The sequence below is a fragment of the Colias eurytheme genome, chromosome 17 (genome assembly GCF_061535395.1).
Source record: "Colias eurytheme isolate Ceu_HAF_F1 chromosome 17, ilColEury1 Martin Lab GWU primary, whole genome shotgun sequence".
NCBI lineage: Eukaryota > Metazoa > Arthropoda > Insecta > Lepidoptera > Pieridae > Colias > Colias eurytheme.
Window position 1 is genome coordinate 8117154 of NC_142996.1, and position 16487 is coordinate 8133640.

A 16487-nucleotide genomic window follows, 5' to 3' on the forward strand; every position below is an offset into this window, starting at 1 on the left:
ACGATGATTCCTCAAATATCAGATTGATGATTACTCAAATATTTATATTTTTAGTAACACACAACGTCATCTAATATCTTGGTGTTCGTTTCAAATGAGAACAAATTATTTAAGAAAGGAAATCATCGTAGGTTTTTGGCACTTTGATATCGTAGGCTCCAATATACCTTTGCATGCATAAATAAATAAATCACACGATGATTCAAATTGGACATGCAGTACTAAAAAATGAAGTTCTAAATTATATATTTTTCCTAATTTACCATAATTATATTAAATAAAGGCCGAGTTCCATCAATACAATATTGTAATCTTTAAAACTGTTTCACTGTTTCATAGGTATTGGTCGAGATGGTTGGTGGTCAGATTATCTCAATAGATGGCGTTGATTGCCTCTTATACACTAAAACCGTAAAACTTCAATTGCTGATGTGGTATGAGGTATCATAGGTGCTGCGGCCTGCGAGCTGAATAGGCTGAGATCCACGATACATCGAAAGACGCAGGTTCAATTCCCAAATCATGATATAACTGGCCTGTTATTTAAAAATGTTCACCCACATTGTAATCGGAACCATTATTACCATCCTGTCTGTTCTATCCCTTCTTTATACATAAAAAGTACGTGACACATTTGTCCGTGATGGACTCCAAAACTACCGAACTGATTTTAAATTTTAATTGCACCCCGGGTGCAGTTTGATCTAACTTGAAAGATAGGATAGGTTACATCTCATAGATCAAGAGCCCACGACGGCCAGACAGGATCATCATGATTTGATCTATCAGTTTTGAGTTTATAGTCACAAAATAATTTTATTTCAAATTTGTGTTCGTCTATTATTTGATAGTACAATAATTATCTGTTAGCTCTAAAGTGGTTCTAAACTGTGCTCTAAACCATTCTTGGTTTAGAGCAGTTTACTTAGGGCGACATCTGTTGACGGGATTGAGTAAGTATCCAATAGATGCCCCTATTTAATTATAAATTAATTAAAACCCTTTACGCGTTTGACCGTTCATATACATTAAACTTATACTGTATACAAAACAGACAGGACAATGTCTGTCGGGTCAGCTAGTATAATCCTACTAATATTATAAATGCGAAAGTTTGTGAGGATCGATGTATGTGTGTGTATGTTTGTTACTCTTTCACGAAAAAAATATTGGACGGATTTGGATGAAACTATCGAGTAATATAGGTTATTCATCAGAATAACACATAGGCTACAATTGATAATGATTTTATTTAATTTTGGTCATAATATAACGATATGTGTCTGGTGTCAGTTACATAAGTCGGAAAAAATCTTAACTTCCATCTAAGAGCTATCTTGGCGTGCGCTGCCTAAACCAAAGGAGTTACATAATAAAGATGATGTACCGCAGGATTGTTTGTCTTAAGTTAATCTAAATAGAAGTCCGCGACAGCATATACCTTTTATGTGGAAGCCAGTACGACCAAAATTGTGAACCATAAATTTTAATAAGTTTTGTACTATTTTACAATGCTCATGAATATATTAACAAACTCTTATCAAATTGAATATATTTCTCACATTAAGTATTTAATGTAGATAAACTTTGTCTTTCACACTAAGTAATTACTAATTAGGCCGAATAGTTTAAAAATTATAACGATATGATTGACTTGAAGAGAGCGCCTAGCGGCGGCGGCAGCACGGGCGGAGCGGGAGAGAGAAAAATTAACATTATCAATGAAAATAAAATAAAATCATGGAATGTTTTTATTTTGTATTAAATACCATAAAATTATCTATAATTCTTCCATTCACAATATGACAAAATTTTTCATAGATTCGTACGAATATCTAAAATATATTCGTACAATACATAATATCCTTAGACTTTGTTGATGTGTGTATATATTTAAGAGCTCCTCTTTTTTCACGTAGATAAAATTTAGCCTCTCTTCTCTGATACCAAGATACAATATAATTATTATCAAGGGCATGAAATAAAAATACCAGATACTGTTTAATTTAAACATATATTTTCAATAAATATGATTCGATGATCCGCACACAAATCGTTAACAATACCGAAAACGCCCAAATTATAGATTACAGAGCTGTGTTAACAAAAATAAATATATATTTAATTAAATATAAGCCTCTTATAGTGTAATAAGTTACATCTTATGTAACATTTAAACAGTTAAAGCTATTCACATGGATCTCCAAATATTTTTTTTAACTAATTATAATTTAACTACACAAAGAAAGATTGAGAGCTTAGATAAATTTCATATAGTTGTGCTAACTAATAATATAATATTTAAATGCTATTTTACAACCAGGGCCTTATCTCTATAACATTACTTAAAATACTGGTTTCCTTAGTATCTACAATTACAAACATTTCATATACCGTGGAAAACAGAGACCATACTTATTCTACCCAAACCAATAATTATGCTCTTGTTATTTTATTGTAAAGAAAAATCAATTGCACTGGGGTAATTAACCCATTGAGCCCCGAACGGCCCGATCGGTCCACGACAATAGATTTTCTATTGTGTCTGTGGTTCCGGGGACTGAGTTATTAAGAAATTAATTTAGGATAATTTTACATCCTATTATTTTTTCCATGAATTAAATAATCTAGGGAATAAACAGCTGAATACAACGGAATTTATAAAATTAACAAACTTTATAACATCTACAAATGATATTTTAGTAATACAATTATAATTATCCCAGTACACAATACTTTTACAAATAACCAATTTCAAAAATTGAAGTCAATTTGTTAAATTTTTGTTAAAATTACAATTACTTAAACCTGTTTGAAATAATCTTACAAATAAATTAACCCATTACAAAATTGAAGTCAATTTGTTATATTACAATTTTTGTTAAAATTCCAATTAAACCTGCCTGAAAAACTTTGGTTATTGTATAAAAGTGGAATTTTCTCAGCTTATATGCAATTTAAAACGTGACTCAGTCAACAAAGGATGATCACATTACTTCCCTGTATAATAATGTCCATAGGTAGAACGATTATCCTATTTTGTAAATAACACATTATATTACATACAATATTACGTCCCGTGATCTTACATTCTTAAGTATTTATTTGTCGGCTTGCAATTACACTACGATATTTTAAAATAAATTCATTATAACAGAAAACTTTAAGATGTAACAAATACCAGTCTATACATTGATACAAATTGAACAGTGGTTTTATTAAAATATTTGCGTGGAATTAAAAAAATTAACAAGCTTCAAGCTCTATTCGTGACATCTAGAAAATCACTAAGTGTTTTAACAAATAGATTATACCGCTCAACGTTCGAAACTAAAACTGATCGATTACATCAAACCATTTCACAAATATTGATTACACAAACAGTTAACAGAACTAACAAGTGTTAAAAAAAATTACAAATAAATCGTTACACCAAGAAAAAATTTACAAAAAATATCGTAACATCAAAACTCAAATCGCAAGCACAACGAACATTAAACACTCATTCCCGTATCCAAGTTCAGTAATTGTTTCATGAGCTCATAAGTCGAGAACGAAGTGGCCACCATCGGTATAGCACGTAAGTAGTTGATGCTCATACCGCGGTATAAACCCTTCACTATACCATTGTCCCGGTATATGTGAGCGAGGGTTTTGAACATGCCGATACTGAAAATTTTTAAAAATGTTCATATATTTATTTATTTTTAAACAAAAAATAACACACAAAAACACAATATTTCATAAACCCTATGTGGTAAGTATACTTGTCTATTGTATGAAAATATTTTGACAAAATTATAATTTAAATATCACAAGAAATGAAAAAGAAAATTTTTTTAAGTATAATGTACTTATATAAATTTAATTAACACTTAGCAAGACGAAAATTACGTCAAATAGTTAAAACTTAATGACGCACGAACTTATTCATTTATGAATATTATAACTACATAATAAAATGAAATAAAATAAATTCAACACAAAAATAAATAAATAAAATAACTACGAACCTCCTGTTATGTTCGCCAACACCAGTGCAAGAAATATGCAATAAAATTTAGTCGTTAGTAAGAAGTGTTTATTATAATTAGGTACATAATATAAGAAAAAAAATATAATTATGATCAAAGTATAAAGAAAAACAGATATATAACCTTTTCTAAGATAGAGATGATTATATTCATAGTCATTTACAATAGGAGCCAATTATTATTGTATTCTATAGAAAATATAATAAACTACATTATGATTTAAGGAAATGCAATAGGATGCTACATATAAGTTAAAAGAGAATCTGTACAAATCAATTTGCTCAGCAAATCATCCGTGACCCCTTGTGTGCCCAATTGCCCATTCAATTGGATGCGAAATGTTACAACTTTTATATTGCAATTACGATAAAATACAGTGTATGTATTTATTTTATAACGAAAACGGGCCAGCTAGACTTTGATATTTAATAAAACGTTATGTTTGCAATGAAAAATCTACAAAATATGTCTACCATAAACAAATTTTCCACTTTCGTGTACCTAAAACGATTGTAAACTATTTCTCCTATGGTTAGATAATAAATTACTTCATTACTATGTTTTAATTATTGAACATAAAAAAACCTTGGTATTCCGCCACCAAATCCCAAGTTTTAAGTTTTTTTCTATGAAGTTATCGACAGAGAGACAGTGCATTGTGCGTGCATGCGTACGTAACTGTGCGTGTATATAAACATATAGCGTGCTCATGATACATGAATACACATATGATTTTCTGACATATTTAAATGTACACAATCGTAAGCATAACATATAGTTCAGTGTGTAAGAGATCGTGTGTGTTTTATGGAAGTATAGATTCGTGTTTTGGGTGATTTATCTGTATTTAATACGCAAGTTTTTACAGTTTTTTGTGTGTTTACGTGCCTGTGCGCTTGTTTTGTGTACCGTGTATTATTGTCGAGTCTGTATATGCGTGCTTTGCGTCATTTGTATACGAGTATTGCGTTAATTGAGAGTATTGTGCATATGTGTGTACGTATACTTTCTTTTGTGTGTTTATGTGTATTTTTAAATGCGTGTTTCGTGTAATAGTCTACTTGATAAGTTGAAAATGGCGTAAACTAGAGATAAGGCTCTTAAAAATACGTGCGATAGCTCATTTGATTCGGAATGACGTCTAGAAAAATGTATCGGAAATGTTTATTAGCACACAAAAAATTGCAAAAGTTATAGGCAAATTAAGTTTCAAAAAAGTAGGTATTTCGTTTATTGTTAATAACTCCGAAATTATTAACATTTCAGAAATTTTGAAAAAAGATTCTTAAAGAGGAGGAAATTTCCAACGAAAATCTCCCGACTCCCGGAATTCTATCTCCATTATTTATAATTTTAATTTAACGCTGAAAATAGCCCTCCGCGCGGCATTTTTAGTTAGCGCGCGCGGCTTCAAAACCGAGCACGTCACACTAATTATTTTTTTTAAGGTATTAAATATTAATTTAAAAATTTAAAAAAATTATGGTGTATTCCGAACACTTCAAAGAATTTGCTCCCGTTGGAAATTTTACTTAAAGTTAATTTTTCAACAAATTAGACAAATGTTAACTAATGAAATTTTTTTGAACTTCCGTCCTTATTGCACATTAAAAAAAATGTTTAAATAATTGTCGGTAAAACTTTTCACTTAGTGGAGCCCTTCATATAAATATCCTTAACAAGATCGCGCCATAAAAGTTTAAAAAATGTTAATACTTTGTTTATAATAATTTTTTCAAGTTAACAAAAAACTAGAAATTTCTAGTTTTTTGTTCAAATTACTTAACTTGAAAAAATTATTATAAACAAAGTAATAAAATTTTTTAAACTTTTATGGCGCGATCTTGTTAAGGATATTTATATGAAGGTCTCCACTAAGTGAAAAATTTTACCGACAATTATTTAAACATTTTTTTTTAATGTGCAATAAGGACGGAAGTTCAAAAAAATTTCATTAGTTAACATTTGTCTAATTTGTTGAAAAATTAACTTTAAGTAAAATTTCCAACGGGAGCAAATTCTTTGAAGTGTTCGGAATACACCATAATTTTTTTAAATTTTTAAATTAATATTTAATACCTTAAAAAAAATAATTAGTGTGACGTGCTCGGTTTTGAAGCCGCGCGCGCTAACTAAAAATGCCGCGCGGAGGGCTATTTTCAGCGTTAAATTAAAATTATAAATAATGGAGATAGAATTCCGGGAGTCGGGAGATTTTCGTTGGAAATTTCCTCCTCTTTAAGAATCTTTTTTCAAAATTTCTGAAATGTTAATTATTTCGGAGTTATTAACAATAAACAAAATACCTAATTTTTTGAAACTTAATTTGCCTATAACTTTTGCAATTTTTTGTGTGCTAATAAACATTTCCGATACATTTTTCTAGACGTCATTCCGAATCAAATGAGCTATCGCACGTATTTTTAAGAGCCTTATCTCTAGTTTACGCCATTTTCAACTTATCAAGTAGACTATAACTACTTTCTTGTATGTTTCTGTGTTTGTAAATTCGTATGGTTCGTGTATTCTTTTGTGTTTTCATGTGGCTGTATATACTTGTTTCGTTTGTGTATGTGTGTGTATCTCACCCAAAGTGCCTAGTAGCGGGGTCCATAGCGGCTAGTTGCATTCGCCGGCGAGTCACATCGAGCGGGTACGAGACCGACTGCGCCGCGGCGCCCGCGAGCCCGCCGCATAAGAGCTTACCCGGCACTGTTAGTACTAGACCGCCTGTGGAAACGATACTTGCTTATTAATAAATGCTTTAAACTTGATGACTATTGACTACCACGATGAATTACCGCGGTTAACATTTAGAAATAGAAAGTGTTTTATTAGCCACCAATTATTTTAGGTTTTAATTTTGATTATATTTTAGAAAAGTATTGCTAGCAGAATATTTTTTGACATGACAACGTCTTATAATTCGATAGAGCCGCCTGCACGCACGAAAAAACATGACTCATGCGTCGTTACCTCGCTCTGAGGCGTTCCGTCATCCGTGTAAGGCTTGAAGTGCAAGCGAGAGTGCGGAACGAGCGACAAAGAAGCACAATCGGACGTTGTCACGTTCAACTATCGTCAGTAAACCAAGTTTACAAACAACCAATTTTTTTCTTATTTCTATATATAGCATCATATAGGCCACTAATTAAAAATTTGATTTTGCTTATAAAGGGCACATATTGTATTTTATTTAATATGAAGCATAAATAAATAGTTGTCTGAATGATGACAACTGTTTATATCAGTAATTCTGTTCAGTGTTTCCAATATTTGCGTATAAATTAGAGTTATATATAAAAGGAAAATATTATTAACTGTATGTCAACGTAAATGTCCTCCGACCATTGTCCATACAAGTATACATGTTCAGTGTGAACAACCTCGCTTTTTATTTAAATTACAAATTACAAATATAGTCTAGACATATTAGCAACGACGCCATTTTCAAATAAACTTGTTAACATATGGAATCTTTACAATTGTACAAATTAATGTTTTTGTTTTTAGATTTCTCACTGGTATTTTCTCCAAAGAGATTTTTTTTTCATTTAAATTTAATTTTAATTTATAGCGCTTATCTCTCTAAACAAACTCCTCAGCTTTAGCATAAATAATAAATAAACAACATTTTTGAAGTGAAACTTCTTTAGGCGCGTTGTGAGTAAAATTTCAAGGTTGCGTCATGGCAATGTCGTCGCATCATCGAGTAAGGCGACGATTTTGGTATCATTAAATCTTACCAAAGAAGTTTCTCTTCTGACACGTGTGCTCGGCACACAAGCTCTTTTTGATATATCCCATAACATAAATATATTTAGCAAATTTTACGTATTAAAAAACAACTTACCCGTATTTCGATCACACTTCCGACACAGAGTAGTTGGCAGATACTTCATACAGAAATATTTTAACGATTCGAAGCAGTAGAAACTGAACCCTGCGTACGGCACCATGCCCACCATTGTGGGGACGAACCCGCGGTATAGCGCTAGTATACCGCCCTCCTGTATATAGAAATACCATGTGATGTTGATAAATAATATTATGTTGAAAAAACATTGTTCAGGCTTATATAGGCTATACTAAACTACATTTAACTACTAGACTAGGTAAAATTAGAAGAATTTTTATTTGATGCTTTGCTGTCGAACCCAAAATATTTTAGTGGAAGAAATTTTGTAGGTACGACTGATATAAATTGTACGAGAGAATGCAATATCTTAACGAATATGAGAAATATACATTTTTGTAAGAAAATCTACTTAAATATTGTTAAGTACGTTACATTGATAACATCGTTATTTTTGAGCGTATTTACATGTTTATTTTCTTCATAATAAACACAACATATAAACTGGTAATAAATATTTTTTTCATATTTAATAAGATACATCCAAGTTTTATAATTATTTATGTTCCTTATCAATGTAGGAAATTGTACATTGATTAAACTGATAATAATCCGTTATTATCAGGTGAATCAATGATCAAAAACTGTACTTTGGCAATACTAAAGGCCAATATCGCTTGCTGATATAATCCGTAATATATAACACTTTTTACGATTATTTCCATACTTACATTCTGTAATTTTTGACTGTAGAACATATGGTTGACAATACCAATAAACTATTAGATAGGGAGAGAAAATAATTATGTAAGTACTATCAAATATTAATATATTCAATTTGCTTATATTGACGACCTACATGTTACATATAATATTATAAAGCTGAAGAGTTTGTTTGTTTGTTTGAACGCACTAATCTCGGGAACTACTGGTCCGATTTGAAAAATTCTTTCGGTGTTAGATAGCCCATTTATCGAGGAAGGTTATAGGCTATATTTCATCACGCTACGGGCAACAGGAGTTGAGCCACGGGGGTGGAAACCGCGCGGAGCAGCTAGTGTTACATATTTAACAATCTATATTCTATAAAATATACAAGCTTCTATGGCTTCTTTCGTTAGCACCTTGAAACGGGTCAATGAATCTAATCCCTCATTTTATACCCATTCTAACTATAACTATGTCTGTAAACTGTTGAATCTATCATGCTCTCTAAAAGGGCATTTACATCAAACGAGCGAATGGCCATAATAATAACCCCACTATGTCAAATTATTTTAGTGTAAACAAGCGTAGAGCATTCTTTCGAAGATTCTATGCAATGTTCTTATATTGAACAATACTGAATACGAGTTTTCATTTACTCTAAAAGAAATATTCTTTCTCTAGCTCTATGTTCGTTTGATGTAAATGCACTGTAAGAATAAATACTTGCAGAATATGCATTCAATAAGTTTTTATAGATCCCACGTTTTCAACAACAGTTTTGTGGTTCAATAAGAATAGTTTATCTATTTCATGTTTGTGGGAACACAAACACAGTTGATTGGAATATCTCCTATATTCAATGGTGACCCATCCAAGTTATCATGATCCATCAATCAAAGATAGTCTTAAAGGCAAACTTTGAAATAGCCTTATCATTGTGGACAGTTCACTGGACTATGGACCCTCTAATCATTAAGACACATTTGGCATCAGGAACCTTTGTAAGCTAAATGTTCACCACCGCCCATAAACACTTACTACTGATTCAAGTAAAAATAGGAAATACTTAGAATCGGATAGTAACACTGTTTCCAATCCTACTAATATAATAATGCGAATGTATGTTTGTTCTGTTGTTCTGCTGAACTGATTTTCATGAAATTTCACACACACATAGAAGTAACTTGGATTAATACAAACGATAGTTTTTATCCCGAAAATTACATTATTGTTCTGGAACACCACATGCAGTATGTCGTTCCAAAGCTTCACTTTACTCAGAAGCTGATCTACTCACCGTTCTAAACATGGTAGACGCGGCATGCACGATGCCCGTATATCTGTGCTCTCCCGTTATTTGGAAGGCGAGTCTCGCTCTGATCGTGTCGAGAGGGTATGTGAGGGTTACAGACGTCACTCCGGCAGCCGCTCCAGCGAGGAACTTGTCACCGTGCTGGACGAGCGGTATGCTTAGCCCACTGAAGTACTGGAAAGGTTCGGTTATGAGAAGAATGTTATTTTTTAACATGGACATAGGTAGCAAAGTCATTAGAGGGTTGGCGCAAACGGGCCACACAGCCACTAGTGGCCAGCGACAGCCACTTGATACATTTTGTAGCGAGTGGTCGCCACCGGCTCCACGTGTGTGGTCCGTCTATACAAAATATATGACAAAATTTGTTAAGTGGCTATCGCTGGCCAACAGTGGCTGGGGTCGCGGGCCCCTTTGCGCCGACCCTAATAACGTAAGATGATTCTTATATGTAGGGTGTATGAAATGAGTAGGATATATTACTACCTATGCCTATACATGATAATATGGTATGATGCTATATGATGAAGCCATTAAAGTTGTTGTATCAAATATAGGTACTTATTTCAATTTATACATAGACAATTATTATTGACAACGTAATAATAATAGATCTACAATAATTGTAGCGTATTAAAGTCGTTATCTTCTTCTTATATATAAAAATGAATCGCAAAATGTGTTGGTAAGCGCATAACTCGAGAACGGCTGAACCGATTTCGAAAATTCTTTTTTTATTATATTCCTTGAAGTACGAGGATGGTTCTTATGTAGAGAAAACGTAAACATGTACCACGGGCGAAGCCGGGGCGGACCGCTAGTAAGAAATAAAATTTACCTTGAAAATGATACTTCATCATCTCAATCATCGCTATTATAAAAGTTAAAACGCAATTCAATATAATAATTAATAATATAAAAAAAAAACCAAATGATATTATAATGAAACACATTTGCATTATATTATTGATATCCTTGTTTTAAATCAATAAAGTGAAGTAGTTACATGAACTGACTGACGAGCTATTACAATGGCTCGTCGATATACTTTTTATAGACGTTTTTTGATCTGATTGTTAACAATAGAATTTAAATAATTCTCAAGTATTTGTTTGCCCGTTGTCATGCAGTATTTAGAATATCCTTTCATGTTTTTTTAACAGGATATTCTAATATGCTTTGAAAGGAAGAAAACATTTAGAACTTAGAAGTCTCTATATTTTGGATCACTAATCTATACTTCTATACTAATATTATAAAGAGGAAAGGTTTGTATGTATGTATGTATGGTTTTCACGCATAAACTACTGGACTGATTGAGATGAAATTTGGAATAGATAAGCTTTAGACCCTGAGAAAGAACATAGGCTACCTTTTTTTGCGAAATATGAACCACGGGCGAAGCTGGGGCGGACCGCTAGTAATTGATATTTTCTATTGATACTTGGTAGCAAACGTAGATAAGAAATCGTAGATAATACGGTATTTTATCTATGCCATCTTTTCCTGGTTCATTGATATTTAGTCCTTATGGTATAAATGCCACCTACTAACATTTAGACACGGTTTTTTCTTTGGAGATTTTTGAATGAAATCAAATCAAGTCAGTTGATAGATTAAACCCAGGAACCATATTAACTTGTGGAAAGGAAAATTAATGATAACGAGTTATGATTTTACATTGAATATTTTGAGCGAACTGTTTTTTTTTATAAATGTAGATATTTTATACACTTTTTGTATAAGATAATATCTTAAGCATAGTTATGTAAAGATAAAAATTTAAGTGAAGTTCGTACTTCGCACATCGCATCTAGGTACAAGGTACCTACCTACTATGAAATGCAAACGAAATGCCGCACCTACGATCCATAAGTCAACTCACGTGCTATATGGAAGCCGGTTTTTATCAAATATTTGTGGATTTACGTTTTAGTCTTTCACCTCATGATAATCTACTAAAATTTTTTTTAAATCTATTTTCGCAAATAGTCGTGCCCCGCGGTTTCACCCGCATTGCTCCGCTCCTGTTGGTCTTAGCTATACATATATAGAAAAAATATTTCAGTATTAGAAGATAGTCGAGAAGATCGAAAAAGGTTCATGCTAACTAACATGCTAACGTAACAGTATCATCCCAAATAATTTTCTATAGCTTCAGTATAGCATTACATTATATTGTATTGTCCGGTTCACGTATTAATGTTTGTCTAAGTGTGACGGCAACGCTACGCTTAGTACAGTGCGACACAAAAGAGATGAAAATAAATGAGGGCGCCACCGTCGCTCATATAGCAACACTGATACTGCGACGCAAGCGATCTTGATACTATAGAATAAAAATCCAAAAATCTATATAATATAATCTAAAATAAATACCGCGATTTAAACCGTTATAATTGTTTCATTGTAGCAATAGCGTAAAATATTTAAGACAAAAATACATTAGTATTTTAATTGACCTACCTAGGTCAAATTTTACTTAAATGTATTTGGAATTAGTTATTTTATAAAAATCGGTCAAGTGTTTAGACTGCAGAGGCGCACATAGAATCAAACATACAAACAAACAAGCATACATGCAGCTCAAACACATTACCCTCTTTCTGGGTCCGTCGGGTAGAAAAAAACAAGGCGATTTGAAAACCACATATTTTTATTTTTTTTGTAGATAAATTTTGTACATTAATATAATTCATCAAAATTTAAATATTCTACTCCTTCAAAGGACTGATCATCAATCTGTTTCGAAGTACTGGCAAGAGGGTACGCGGCATCTTCAGTATCTGTAAATATGATACAGTAAATATGATTTTTTTTCTTATGGTTTGATTGATTAATAGATAGATAGCTGTATGAAAACAGTTATCACTATACTATGTAGTAAAATCTAAACTAGGTACTTTATTTGAGGCTGGTTGGATTGGATATAACTTCTTGACTCAAATTGTGCTGGTCGCACTATAAAAACTAGTTTTTGTTTACATACAAATAACCTCAAATTAAATTGCGAAAACGTAATAATCGCCATACATACATACATTAAACACTCGTCACTAATGGAATATTCTATTTTACGTAGTACTGAGCAAAAATAAATGGAATCTCACCGGTATATTCTGATGTACGTTTGTAAACGTTTTCCAAATCAGTCAATAAATTTCCAGCTTGAAATTCGGACAAACACCGAATAAAAACTTTATACACCACATCACGGACACCGCTACGTTTAACCTTTTTCATGATGACTCCTTTTTTATTTAAATTTCTTGTTCTAAATAACAATTTTATCTCAATAATTCTCCACTTCACGAAAAAAACAAAAAATTTTTATTCAACTTGACAGCTACATTGCCAATTCAGGGTTGCCAGGTAATGAAAAACGAATTAGTTCCAAAATAATTAATTTCATCTCTTTTATGTCGTACTATATGTAACTGTTAACACCGCTACATTAACAGAATCCCGATTACATATCGTACATAATCCATACATTATTACATTGAAACATCAACAAACAGAGTAATAAATCTATTGTGCATTTAGAAACGAATTAAAAGGTATATGCCGGGAATATAAAGTTCATCTACAAATTAAAATAGATAAAAAATAACATATTATGTATTTCTTATTTTCGTCAAAAAGCTGTATGTTTGCATTTAGATTAGTCGAGACTGTACTATTAAAAAAGAAGTAAAAATAACTCAAAGGTCGAGTTTTCAAGTAACTATCAAACAAAGTACGTGGCCTTGAACGGCGAAATTTACTGATAAGGAATCATCAACGTGACTATGAGGTCAAACATATTATGAGTTTTTGATGGAGATACAGAGGAAAAAATGTTTATCTATACTAATATTATAAAGCTGAAGAGTTTGTTTGTTTGAACGCGCTAATCTCGGGAACTACTGGTCGGATTTGAAAAATTCTTTCGGTGTTAGATAGCTCATTTATCGAGGAAGGCTATAGGCTATATATCATCACGCTACGACCAACAGGAGAGGAGTCACGGGGGTGAAACCGCGCGGAGCAGCTAGTGATATATACAACCGATACAACTTTTTACATTTGCATTATAATGATAGCAATGATATTATTTTATTAAGTTAGTTCGGTAGTCGAAATTATAACATTTGATAACAGAACACGTGAAATAATAAAAAGATTTATGACAGACACGATTTCATTGATAATAAAGTAACGAAACGTGACGTATTTTCGTTGCTTTCATAGCAAGTTGGCTATAATTTAGTTTATAAGTTCATCAGACATCTTAAAATTCTAATCGTCTATAAATATTAATTTTCTTTTCATTTGGTATAACTAGTTAGATAGGTAATATATACCAATATTAAAAAGCTGACGAATTTTTTTGTTTGAATGCGCTAATCTGAGGAACCAGGTACTGGCCCGATTTGAAAAATTCTTTAAGTGATAGATAGCCCATTTATCGAGGAAGGCTATAGGCAATATATCATCACGCTAAGACCAACAGAAGCAGAGCACTGTGGGTAAAACCGTGGGGCACAGCTAGTTATATATAAAATTATTCCAATTTTATATCATTGGAAATATGATTGTTCAGCAACAGAATTAATTCTTTTAACTTGTTTACACTTAAAGAGACAATAGACCATAAATAATTATCTAAATAATAATAATTGATCAAGACCACGAGGCAAAAACAACTATAATAGCTACCATTTATATTAAACGACAACATAAAATGATGTTTATTGAATTAATATGCAATTAAAAAAACATTTTCATAGCACAAGTACAGAATAAATGAAAATGCATTGGGATGCTTAACTGGTCACTTAAGAACCTGCCCCTTTTAAATAATTTTTAATTGAATTAAAAAACTGGGATGTTCTATGTTCGACTTACTCTCTAGCTTTATCTTATATATAAAAATGAATCGCAAAATGTGTTGGTAAGCGCATAACTCGAGAACGGCTGAACCGATTTCGATTTTTCTTTTTTTATTATATTCCTGGAAGTACGAGGATGGTTCTTATGTAGAGAAAACGTAAACATGTACCACGGGCGAAGCCGGGGCGGACCGCTAGTAAGTTTATATTATCATTATTTTTTTTTAATAGTTAAGCATAATTCACACTACCAATTAATGACAAATAATATATGAATGTATAGGTAGGTAATGGGTGTATCATCAAAACAATGTTGGTTAATGTAAGCCAAACATTAAACTTGAAACACCAACTTCAATGTGATGTTACATACTACAATACACGTATTTTGAAGTGAAAACTTCTTTAGCGGCGTTGGGTATAAAATCTTAAACTCGCGTCAGGACACATGGCCTGATCGAAAAAGCGTAAGACAAATGTTTTTTTTTTAGCCCTTATATTCCATGCGTAAGACGGATACCATTCCAAAATATCAAACATGCTGAACGTTAATAATCAAGTTTTCACTTCTGCCGGCACTCCCGGAGTGCAACCCGTCTTTTTTTTATACATTAATCTAGTTAACAACACACCTGTTTAGTAGAATAGTTTAACACACTTTTTAGAAAAAAATGGAACAAACATACCTTTTTATAAATTTCGAAGCTTGTGAACTGTGTCGCGGCATACGGGAATATCCTGACCATCTGTGCTCCATTGCCTTTATATAGAGCTATGAAAGACTCCTGTTTCACTATAGCCACTAGACCTCCAAACACACCATGATGTTTGTAGTGAGCCGACTGAGCTTGTAGTAATATTTTAATCCTATCTAGTGGGGCTACTGTCGTCTTAGCACACATACCGGCCACACCTAAAAAGAAAGTTTAAGGAATTTTATTACTTATAGAAAATAATGTAGTACATATGTAGTTTTAGCTGTATCGGTTTTTGTGTCGTATTTCAAAAATAGGTTACTACTTATTGGCATTAATATAAATTTATACATAAAAATTAAAATAAAACAGACACAGATATTTCATCTTTTATTCATATTAGCTTCAATATTATGTTATTTTAGTTAAAAAAAATGCTCTAACAACAACAAACTAAAAAAATACAAAATTTAGAAAGCTAGTTTAATAAATGAAAGTGAATGACATATAAGAAAGAAAAAATATATATAAAAAATAGAACGTACCTCCTGCTAACAGGTTCCTCAAAATGAAATCGAGGTCGTTTTTTGGTTGCACTTTTAGGGCCATCTTTACGGCAGCTTAAAATTTAAGTTTGACCCAAACAAAAATGAAATCGTCTATCTGCTTAGCATGCGACGTCGATAAAATAAATATCATTAATTACATTCCAATGACGAGGGACATTACTTCACGATTTGGCACGCAACATTTAAAACAAAACTTTCACCAACCAAACACCACTTTTCTTTGAACATCCGTCATTAAGATCAAATTGTGTCAAAGTTGGACCATGGTTGGACTTGGGCCTCACAAGACACAGTAGCAATTATTCATCAGTGATATATCGATATTATTCAGACACTTTTAACAAAGCTGTCTTTTTATTTATGTTTCGCGTCTAATGTAAAAAAAAATAACTAAACAACATACGCGTCTATAATTCTCCAACGTCGAACGCTAAATAAA

The 16487-nt window shown here is 32.1% G+C and overlaps 1 protein-coding gene across 1 annotated transcript; it reads right to left on the reverse strand.

Annotated features, from left to right (window-relative positions):
* Positions 1 to 2855: 2855 nt before the first annotated feature.
* On the reverse strand, positions 2856 to 16470 carry LOC149901355 (mitochondrial coenzyme A transporter SLC25A16-like). The gene is made up of 6 exons (XM_090111479.1): positions 16025 to 16470; positions 15471 to 15697; positions 9896 to 10084; positions 7888 to 8044; positions 6623 to 6764; positions 2856 to 3669 (listed from the first exon to the last, which is right to left on the reverse strand). Exons 1-6 carry the CDS (start codon positions 16086 to 16088, stop codon positions 3495 to 3497), a joined length of 954 nt encoding a protein of 317 aa, XP_089967605.1. The 5' UTR covers positions 16089 to 16470; the 3' UTR covers positions 2856 to 3494.
* Positions 16471 to 16487: the final 17 nt, after the last annotated feature.

Bases quoted from the DNA above. Each gene is read 5' to 3' on its own strand.
- LOC149901355 (XM_090111479.1), bottom strand. From the start codon at position 16,088: ATGGCCCTAAAAGTGCAACCAAAAAACGACCTCGATTTCATTTTGAGG. The intron at 15,698-16,024 runs GTACGTTCTATT...CTTTCTTTTTAG, and splicing joins GAGGAACCTGTTAGCAGGAG to GTGTGGCCGGTATGTGTGCT. The intron at 6,765-7,887 runs GTAAGTTGTTTT...TCGTTTCCACAG, and splicing joins GAAGTGTGATCGAAATACGG to GCGGTCTAGTACTAACAGTG.